This window comes from Geospiza fortis, unplaced genomic scaffold (assembly GCF_000277835.1).
Source record: "Geospiza fortis unplaced genomic scaffold, GeoFor_1.0 scaffold16, whole genome shotgun sequence".
NCBI classification, from domain to species: domain Eukaryota; kingdom Metazoa; phylum Chordata; class Aves; order Passeriformes; family Thraupidae; genus Geospiza; species Geospiza fortis.
The window spans coordinates 5901317-5912655 of record NW_005054302.1 but is presented as its reverse complement, the minus strand read 5'-3'; the positions used below and the strand labels follow the sequence as shown (position 1 = coordinate 5912655).

General features: G+C 38.9%; 1 protein-coding gene across 5 annotated transcripts in view; it reads left to right on the top strand.

Annotated features, from left to right (window-relative positions):
* The window catches only part of GRIA4 (glutamate ionotropic receptor AMPA type subunit 4), a 216891-nt gene that overhangs the window by 147195 nt on the left and 58357 nt on the right, over window positions 1–11339 (top strand). For 4 of the 5 annotated variants that reach the window (XM_031065982.1, XM_005417712.2, XM_005417713.2 and 1 more), the window contains exons 8-9: window positions 857–961; window positions 5923–6033. In XM_031065982.1, the coding sequence (XP_030921842.1) occupies window positions 857–961; window positions 5923–6033 (216 nt within the window). Of the gene's footprint in view, window positions 1–856; window positions 962–5922; window positions 6034–7301; window positions 10350–11339 lie in introns of those variants that run through there. The other variant, XM_005417714.2, reaches the window with a different exon arrangement.

Here is an 11339-nt window from a genome sequence, read left to right as displayed (position 1 = left end):
GATTTCAAGCCACATCCTGACTTAGGGAGAGAAATAAAGCATTTTGTATGCTTCACATATTCTGTGCAGATGCAGAGATCTGTAAAAATCTGAGAGAAACATTAAGTCAGGGTTCTGTGTTCAGGCAGACAGCATGAGACTTCAAATTCTGCCAAAGAGGTTTTCATGGCCAGATCCTGGTAAAATCAAAGCCATCAGCAATATGGCCATGACTTCTTTGGGACAAAGATGACAGCTGGGTATCCTTCAGTGACACAATAAAGTGCTGAAAGAAAGAAAAAGTGTTCTGGTTTCAGCTGAGGCACTGGTGGTGGAAAACTGCCGCAGCCAGTTGTAAGGCTTCACATCTAGCCTTCTTCATTCTAATGCTTTGAGAACACCCTTTTCAAGCCCTATCCATATTAGCCCTGTATTATCTTCCCTGATAGTAAACTGCTTTGCTGGGGCTAAGGTTGTTGTCAAGTGGGAGTGGGAGGTAAAAAGACACGTGAGCTCGGGCCAGACTTCCTTTAGGTTTTTTCATATGAACCCAGGAGTGATGAGAATAGTAAAAAATGTATTTCTCTTTAGAACCTGCAGCTGGAAGGTGTTGATCTTCACAGCATGAAAGAAGGGAAGGTCCACTTTGTGTCTTTGTTAGCAGTTAGATACTGACATATCTAAGCCTGTTTTGAGCATGGTTTGACAGGAAAAAAGAATATAAAGAAAGCAGCCAACTTTATTTCTTTGAACTGTTCTACAGTAGAGTTCTTATCATAAGCTAAGGATGTAGCCAGGATAACTTGTACTGCTCTGTGACATTTGAAGTAAAAAACATAAGACTGGATCTTCACAATGGTTTTTCTTCCATTTGTAGGTTCGAATACAAGGTTTGACTGGAAATGTTCAGTTCGACCACTACGGTCGCAGGGTCAACTACACCATGGATGTCTTTGAGCTGAAAAATACTGGCCCTCGGAAGGTATGTGCTGACATTGCTCTCCTCATACCATATAAATGAGTTGTGTGTGATGAAATGGTTATGCAGACGTATTAAAGTGGACTCTGCAGTTGGAAAAGGTATAATACACTGAGTACATGCATATTTCTGGTGAAAGCAGTTTTAGCTGCATTTTCTACTAGATACCATGATTCAGTGCCTCAAATTGGGGAACACAAAAACAAGTGTGCATCTTGGAGTGGTGGGATGTCAGTCAGTCAAGCATACTAATGAATATCAGTTGGATGCCATGTTGCTAGGCTGCTGGGTGAAAATGGTCAGAATTCTGAATAGTAGGTATTTCTTGTATCTTATCCCAAGATTTCTGTCTTGAAAATTACTTGTATTTTTAAGCAAGTTGATTTGTACATTCTGTGCAAACATGAACCATAGGCTGTAACTAACACTGGGCTTTTAAGGGTGAAGGGACAGAAGAGGAGAGAGGAGGAAGAGAGAATGACCTGAATACTTGCATTTTCTGAAATTTATTGCAGTATCTAATCCTGTGTGCTTGATTGGCTTGGTTGCTTGCAAGCAAATGCACATTAATACATGTCTAAGCAGATCCTTCATGACTGAATGCTCATTATCACTCAGCCCAATCACTTTGAAAATATAAGCTTTGTTGATCCTTTCTCTTCTATGCTGAAATTTGTCCATTTATCATAGTATAAAACAAATAAAAGCAGAGAACATACTCAAGGTCAAGGATTTTTTTTTTTGAGTAATTTTGATTTATTTTGCTTGTGAGGTCATCAGAACAAGAAAAGGGGGCAGTGATAGTGAATAGGGTACTCATGGCTGCTTGAGTAGGGCCAAAGCAATCGAAATTGAGTTAAATAGTCCTCTGCTGTTGGCCAGAGGTGACAAGTGCAGTAAATACTACCAGGTGAACTGTGTGTCCCTGTAGACAGTTACCTGCCACAGAGCTGAGGAGGCAGAGTGCTAAACTGCAGACCCAGAGCAGAATTACACACTTGGATGAAAAAATTGCCACTATATCACAGTATAGAGCCGCAGACCAAAGCAAAGCATGTGCCTGCATATAAGGCCTGTTGGTGCAGTTGTCTTTTGAAAGTGTGACAGATGGCTGAAGAATAAATTGGGAAAGGTGAGTTTGTCTTTCCTCTCTTGGGAAGTCTGCTGTCTTGTGCCAAAAAATGTATCTGATCTTGCTACCAGCCCTGCTTCCTTCCAGTCTCCGTGCCACACCATTGCCAGCCAGGAGGATATATGGGTGGCTGGGGTACACTGGAGGAAACAGTGAATTATGCATTTTCCATCCCCTGTTCCCTCTTGTACTGGAGGGAAGACAAGGTCCAAATAGATGTGTTTAATTAGGTCACAACTTCAGTAACTCATTAGGGAATTTACTTGTCAGCAAACTTTTGAAAAGGGTTGATGTTTCAAGCTTTGTCACCTGTTACGGGAGAGGTGTCGGTCTGGCACCACTGCAGGGATGTCTCCTTCCTCTCTTCTTGCCTGCAGTTTATGGGGAGGGTGATTGCAAACAGAGGAGCTATGTCTGAGCTGTACTAGAGGCCCAAGGAGCTTTTCTTACCATTCAGTCATGCCTCTCTGCTACTCCTAAGTATTTACCTGTATTTGACATAACAAGTCATAACAGCTTTGACAGATCTGGCTTCTCACAGGAATTTATTTCTCATGTATTAGATAGTGCTTAATATGTGATCATTGGACCAGTTCTGCAGTCCAGCCTGACAAATCCTATATAATATGTGAGAAATGACTGTACTTAATTGAACTAAGAGGCCTTCACTATTAATGTCTTCTTCTCATGTCCAACATAACATGACTTATGAGTCATCCAGCTGCCTTTCCAGTCAGAGTAATGCACGGATCTAATCTTTAGAAAAGTGATTTTTGTTGCCCACAGCTTTAAATATGTGAAGAGACCATTAAAAAATAGCACAGCTAGACAGAGGCAGACTTCCACATGGTTTAGCAAAACAGGAAATATTAGCCTATGCTCACATTAGTTTCATTCATGCAGCACTCCTGACTTGGTTCTTCTCTGCAGAGCAATAACAAAACCTGCTGGTGAGGGGAAAGGGTAGGAGGACAAGGATCACAGAGATGTAATGGAATGGCTCCTGTGACTGGAGGGTTGTGATCAAGTGATACAGGCTTTACACTGGTGCCCAGGCATTGGACCAGAGCCGATGAGCACAAACTGAAACACAGGAGGTTCCTTCTGACCATTAGGAAATACTTTTTCATACTCTGAGAGTGACCAAGCTCTGCCATAGGTTTGCAGGGGGGTTGTGAAGTCTTTATCCTTGGAGACATTCAGAAGCCATCCAGACACAGTCCTGGGCAGCTGGCTTTAGGCTGAACAAAGGGGTTTGACCAAATGACTTCCAGAGGTCCCTTCCCAGCTCAGTAACTCTGTAATTGTGTCACTCACCATGCATCCTATCACCAGATAGGATGCATGCTGAATGATAAGGGACCTCTGGAAGTCATTTGGTCTAATGTAGGTGATAAAATGAAAAAAAAAATGGAAAAGAAAAAGTGGACAAAGTATATACATTACATTGCATGGATTAGACAGTCTAAGATTTGGATTCTGAATTCCAACTTGGCCACATGAAAATTAGTTATCAGAATGTTTCCGTATTCTCCTGGTCTCAGTGGCTTGTGAGCTCCAACAGGATTACTTCAGTGGTTACTACAAGGTGCACAGGCCTTCAGAAAGGACCCTGTTCATTCAAATCCAAACTGTTATGGCAAATTTACTTTGAGGCAAATATTTTTGCAGTATTTTTCCCTAAAAGATAAATTCAGCCTCTGTATAAGTGGATGCAACTGCTATGAAGTTCAATTGCAACCCAAATAGAATTGGAGGTATTTTTATGTGTAAATTCAATCCTATCCTTTGAGATTTTTTTTTCCTTGTGGAGCTGAGGTATTTATGGGAAAGCATACTGTTATTTAGTGCTCTCAGACTGACTGTGTATCTCTATACTTTTATACAAGTGTCATGACATATCTTTCATATTTATTCAGTAATCTAGTTTCAGAGTTACTTTAGTGCAGGTTAGCACTGAATACATACAAGCTCACACCAATGCACAAAAGCTAAAATTCCTTTAAAAGATGCCTGTCATTTCTCAAATAATGCCTTTATCTCTGTCCGAATTTTCATATGGTACTTACTTCTGTAGCACAGTATATCATTAATTTTCTGATTTCCTTCTGAACTTTATAGCAGTGAAGAATTGCACAATGAAAAATCATGATTCACTATCATAATAGGTCCTCAAACTGCCAGATTTTGGTGGGCATATTTTGCCTTTAGCTGGTCACATTTTTTTGACAAGAACTCCACATTTTCAATAATCAATTTTATCTGTGGCTGTCTGGCTGTCTGGCTGAAAAATAATATTTGTTAGAAGTCCATACTACTAGGAAGAAAACCTTCCTCTCCACTATATCAGCACTGCTCACACTTCCTGTTAGCTGCAGACACCTAAATCAAGGCTCCAGTGCTGTAAGAGCAATCTCAAAAAGAAAAGGAATATTTCAACTAAACATACCAGAACTTGTGCATGCACAGTCTGTGCATGTTTGCTTGACATTGAAGTTCTGCCTGGAGCCCACTTTCCATTGAAATTCCTGTTCCTCTTCTAGTAAGATAAACAAGGCATTCCTTTCTTCCAACTCTTGGTCTCATGAACTCCTAATTAATCAAGGAAGAGAGCAAGGGGTTGTCCCCAGCTGCTGCCAGAAACTGAGCTGTGCCTGGTTCAATTGCATCTCTTTGATAGAAACCTGTTAGATCATGTGTCTGTTAAATCATGCTGGGAAGAAAGATCAGCCTCCCAATTCATTAGGTTCTCAGCAAGCAGGGGAGCCCCTTGAGGTGGGATTTGAACGCTGTGCTACTGACAGGTTTGTGTTCATGTTGTGTTCATGTGCTCCATTTGACATGGAGCTGTCAGTGCTGGCTCAGAGGAAAAAGCCCCAGCAGCCTTGTCAGTGGATGCGCAGACAGCCATGATCTATCTGTAGAAAAGAGAATGGACAAGAAGGCGGAAAGAATATGTTTGGTGATTTTCTTCCATGGGATTACAAGGACAACTGCTTCAAATCTGACTCTAGAGAAATTAACTGCCAGCAATGAACAAGGGCCACTGTTTTACCTTAATACTTCTCAGGGAAGGGTTATGCAGCCTAAAAGCAGCCAAGGAGAGAAAAACCCAATTTGTTCCACCTCCCTGTAGGCACTTCCCAGAGATATATTTATGAAAAATTCAGTCTCACCATGCTTTGCAGTCAGTGGGAAGAGCAAGCACCTTTCTAGGAGGGATGCTTATCCTGCATGAGCTGAGTCACTGGCTGCTGGTACTGTCTGTCCTGTGAGTGTAAAAAAAGCACAAATAACAGGTTTCTAATGTAGGTAATAAAAGGTCAGTGCTAGCAGTTAAGTGGAACAAGCCTGGTATAAATCCCGGAGCTGGGGTCTCCTGGGAAGCCCATGATGGAGCAAGGAATTGAGATCAGCCGTGGGATTGCAAAACTGTCATCCAGATGCCTTTCATTCCTCTGTCTAAAACCAAAAGATCTGGAGGACTAATAAATGAAAATATTCTTGTGGGGAGAAAAAATTCTTATATCTTGTTTATGCCCCAGGAAGGCTTCAAGGTAATGAAAATGGGATTTACCTTGTGTCTCTGGTTGAAGTAAGTAGCTCAGATCATTCAAGAGCAGCGAAGTGGAGGTGACACCAGGTCTGTCTCTGTGCAGCAGGGGTGCAAGGGGTACACCCATGGTGATAGATGCATAGTCCCATATCTAACCTGACAGCGCTTCCTTTGGACAAAACCGTCTTTGGATCACTTTTGTTCTTATAGTAGTTTATATTTGTTGTTATGCAGAATGTAGACCTTACTGCAAATGATATACATTTTGTTTTGCAGGTTGGTTACTGGAATGACATGGATAAATTAGTTTTGATTCAGCATGAACCTACACTTGGAAATGACACTGCAGCCATTGAGAATAGAACAGTAGTTGTCACTACAATTTTGGTAAGGTGTTTCTTTTTTTTAATGCTTATACTGGTGTGTGACACAATCTCATTTCTAGTTATGATCTAATTTAGTCTGCCAGTTCCTAGTTTGGTGGGAGGATGAGAGCCATATATCTTAATTATACTGTCTGTCATGTCTGCACAGATTTTTTTTTGGTATGCATTTCATAAAATTATTCACTTGAAATCAGGTTTTAAAAATTGAGTTGTGGTAACTTTTTCTTTAATTCAGTCTTCTCCATTTTTTTCTAAAATAAGTCTCAGAGTTATGAGTTCTTACAACCTCTAATTGATATATCTTGACTCACAGAACAGTGGAAGAAAAACCCAAAACCTTTAAATGACAGAATAGAACAGAGGGTATAAAATGAGATTACTGGAATGCCAGTGTCCCTTTTTCTTGGTAAATTATAAACTCAGTAATTGACTTTAGCAAGAGCTAAAGCTCTAAGTAGTATGGTTCAGCCAGCCAGTCAAAACTGGATTATCTATTCTTAATTGTGAATGAAAACATGAATTTAGTAGATGCATTCTTCATTCAGCATTTTATCATTTTAATAAAATCTATATAGATTTGGAATTTGATTTTCCAGGATTATTGCGTTTTTAGAGTGGTTGCAAAGGAGAATGAGTTGCTTCATTCATTTACATTTTTAATTCACAATTTTTCAAAACAGTTGTTTCTTACAAATCTGTATTTTAAACAAAATATTAAACTTTTTTTTTCCTCTGAAGTCAGACATGCCCTTTAAAGCTGATGTTTATCAAAGCCAACTGGCAAAGGGTGACCTTTACGTGACCGCTTTTAAGATTTTACATCTCAGTTCACTGCCCTTTTCACCTGCCTCATTTAGACAAGATATGTTAACCTAATAAACTGTGTCTCAAATGGGAAGGAATATTCTGTAGGTGTTAAAAAAAGAATTTTTCTAACTCAATGCAGAGTTTAAAGTAATCCAAAGGAAAGCATCAAGACATCTTCTATCTAAAAATACAGTTAATTACCAGATTTTCAGCAGTGTGCATCAGCATTTATGCATTAATTATGTCTTAACAAATCTCCCATTGAAGGTTATCATTCCAGGATAGAAAACAACCAAACTACTATACAGGAATTCAGAATGTAACTCCTAACCAAATTGTGTAACTTTTAATTTTATTTTTGCATGAGAAATTTTAAATATATGTATCTTTTTCCTAAAAAACAAAAAAAAAAGACTCGGTGATGGAAAAAAATATACTTCAGTACAGTCCTCCTCTTTTCAGCCTCTGATGAAGAATCCTATTTTAAGAAATTGATCAAGGAAGAAAAGAGTCCCAAGATGCTGCGAACATTCCTAACTAAGGCTCAAGTATTAACCACCAGTCTAGTAACATTGAGCTAATTTTTCCATATGGATTACTGTTCCTCTGACTGGATGACCAGGCACTGAACCACCAAGAAAAGTTCTGTGACTAATCTGAAATGTCTAGAACAGATGATGTTAACCTTCAACTTTGCCAAGCTGAGAAGAGAACGATGTGAATTACAAGCTTTCAGTCGAAATTTTCCTCTCAAACCAATCCTGATACCTTTGACTGAAGCTCTCACACATGAATACTGTAATTTCCATAAATAGCTCCAAGCTTAGGAGAAGCGAGTAAAATATAATAATGAAAAGTAATAGAAAAGGTTTCTGTTCACCAGAAAGGAAAAAAAAGGAAAACAAGAAAGCTTTTAAAATGTGTTATCTTGCCTGTCCTGTTTGCATTGAAGCATTTTGATGTGCATAATAAATGTTATCTTCAAAAGAACTTTTCCAGTCCCTGTATTGAAGGGACTGATGGGATCGTTTGCAAAACCAAAAAGCTGAATTAGTATTCCAAAGCATGCCCTGTGTTAATGCAGCATGTCATTTTTGGATAAATGCAATTAATTGAAAGCAGCACAGCTTCTTGACCAAAACTGTCCCCTTTCCATGTTTCAAAATCACAGTGCAAGAGAAATATATTGGAATTTGGTTTGAATAAGAATATATGGTGAATTCTGCCTTATCATGCCCATCTCCCATGTACTCCTCTGGGAGCTGCACACATGATGCTGAAGGCAGAATAGAACCATGATTCTTAATATTGGCTTGCTAGGACAATGTATTTAGCATCTGCAAGCATATGATCACACACACAAAGAAAAGAAATATTTAACTAGAATAACTTTCAGACTCCTGTTATTTTTCTCTTCTTTGTTATGTTGCAAATGCCACAGAGACTTTTTCACCTCTTCATTGCCCTCTTCATGTTGAAGGGAAGTTGAACCATTGTAGATGACACATTTAATTTTGGTTGCATGCATAGTTTCCCACATTAAACTGAAAAGCTTCTGCAAGCAGTGCTGTCAGACTTTTCAGTCTTCAAAGACAGATGTCATGGCAGCATAGGAAAAGCTTACAGGTTTTCAGCATGGCTCGCTTTAATTTTTGCCTAAAGCCAAATAGCACAAGTTGATTTGTCCTCTGTTTCTTCAGCTTTTATGTGTCTATGCTTACTTTGCTGTAGTGTGGCTGTATGCCTGTTGCATAGAAAGTGCATTATAATGAATCAGCTCTGCACCCAAAGAACTTAGTACAGTGTTTTTTACTTGGCAAAATGTTTTCTTCATTTGTAACATAGTGAGAGCACGTAGAAGTTATTTTACAAATTTGGTTTAGGCTCTCAGCCTATCCCCATTAGCTCTGTGGTGCAGTAGTGGCCCAGAGAGAGGAGGCAGCTGGGGGAAGCTGATGTTCTTTACCAACTGCCATTTATAGCTCCTGTTCTGCACCTCATGTGATGCACAGCCTCCTGCACTCTGGAAAGGACAGATTTCCTACCTGTGCAGAGGGTGGGATGGTAACACCTCCAAATGCACAGTAGGCTCATTGCATGACTGGAGAAGGGATGCTCTTTGCAGCCCTGCTCTAACACTAAGGTAAAGCAAGGGACTTGTCTAGCTAGGGAGAATGATCATCTCTAATACTGCAGGTTCAGAAATATGGTCCCAAATTGTTGAGGAAGAATTTAGGGAAGTAGGCTCGGAAGACTAATCCAAACTCTCCAATACATTTCATGATGGAGCCAACTCTGCACTTAACTCTGAGACTGCAAAACTTAAAAATCACAGAATTCCTTTAAAACCAAAGCTTGATGGTGAGCTGCATCTGCATTGTGCTTACAGTTCAATATCTGAATGAGGTATGCTTGGTGTTGGCAGATTAAGTTTCAAGGGCAGGATCCAGTTCACAACCAAGTCACCTAGATGTGGATGGCTTTACAAAGGGTATTGATTCAGTTGCATTCAGTGACATTCAAGATGCTCTAGGATACACAGCCTGTCCTCCATTTCTTACACTGGCAGGGTCACCCTTGCCTGTGTAAGCACGTGCCTGTCACGTGCTTTATACGTGACCTCTCCTTCTGGATGTTTTAGCTGGTGTATGTACTTTTCCAGGCATGTGGGATAAGTTTTGCCCCGAGATTGTAATTCCACAAAGATTTTGAAATTGATTCAGTGGCCTATAGGTGGATGCCTTATACTGAGGGTATCAGACCTATCTGTAAAGAGCAAGCACAAAGCACCTGCAGAACAGCACCTTGGGGTCAAGCCAGGTCACCTTAGGGCATCTAAGATGTCAGGCAACTTTCATTGGGTGACTGAAAATCACCATCACTGTTTTGACTGATACTCTTGATAGAGTCTTACCTCAGAAATTCAAATTATAGGCTTTTTTCGCATAATAGAAATATATTTTTTCATTAGAAACTTTATTAATTAAATTCTTCAGTAGACTGGAGAAAAAAATTAAGTTTGTTGCATGAAAATAATGACTTCAAACCGAATCCTGGACACTTTATTCAGAAGAAAAAAAAAAAAGAGAAAGACAAAAAAAAGTCACCAAAAAACCCTTCCACTGACATTTACAGAAGTTTCTTTCAGAATAAAGTGTGATAATGTGTCCCACACCTGTTCTAAAAATCAGAAATTTCCTTGCACAGATATTTGTCACTTTTACAAATTATTTTTGCAATGGTGAATATTTTGAAATCCAGTTTGGGATAGGAGAACCGAGTTTAAATCTGTTTGTTATTTGGGTTAGTTACTTTGTCCGACTTCCCTTATAGTATGAATCATCAGTTGTGAGCATTTAACTGTACACATGAATTTGTGGCAATGTGGTGGAATGATCTGTTTACATCTATAAAGGTAATTGTTGCAGACATCAACTTGTATTTGCAAATGTTAAGTATTGTTATGAAATTGTGAATTATATAAGTAAAGCTTGCACCATTTCAAATATCTGTTCCGTGCTAGTCATTGGTCATTTCAATGTGGACTTTTCCTTGATTCAGTACTCCACAGAATACTCTTAAGCAGTGAAGTCTTGCAATATTGCAATATTAAACCTCATTCATCAGTAAGTCAGAAATGTGTTTTATATCAGTAGGTTAAAAGCTCATAGTCAAAAAATCCAAAAATATAGTAAGAACAAAGATGGCGGGCAGAGTTAATCTTTCTATTAGACAAGATGCTAAAACTGGAAACAATTAAAAAGTAGGCCTATGTTTTCAGCTATTTCAGCTGATTTAATAGAAGATAATACCTCTCCACAGACAGCTTGCAGCTCTTGCATTTTTAGACTACCATGATTACACCAGCATTACTACTAACTTCAAAAATTCTATTGCAATGGATCATACAAAATAAAAAGGTCTTTTTCAGTGCCACAGATAGAAAAGAGCATCAAGATATGGCTAAGTACATGCTACTGATCAAGTCAGATATTTCATGACTTCACAGTATGACTTTGAAAGTTTATCTGTGTAAGTTACTTGTTAGCAAAACCTGCCTTTCAGTGTCTTTTTATTATAACAACTGAACACCTCATCAATTTGAGACATCCTCAAAGTCTGAAATGGACAGGATTTAAAACTAGGGCTACTATTTGATTTCTTTTTTTTTAAAAACAGTCTTTATCAGAAACTCACATGCAGTCCGACTGGCATTCCCCCATCAAATTCTATCTTGAAAGTAGATATCTGATTACTTGGCAGGTAAAGTAGGCACAAGAATTAAAAAATAAAATAGGTTAGGAAGGAAGATCAACATATAAGCAAATGATAGTAGGTGTTGCTGTTACCTTTAATTGTGTGATTACACACTGGCAGATCATACTCAGTTGCTGCTTCTTTGCAAGCAGTCACAGCAAGGCCTGCTACCTTACTCTATAAGCTAATTGCATTATGAAAAATGCTCCCTGCTGTATTTTACTCTAAATCAGTGAGATCAGT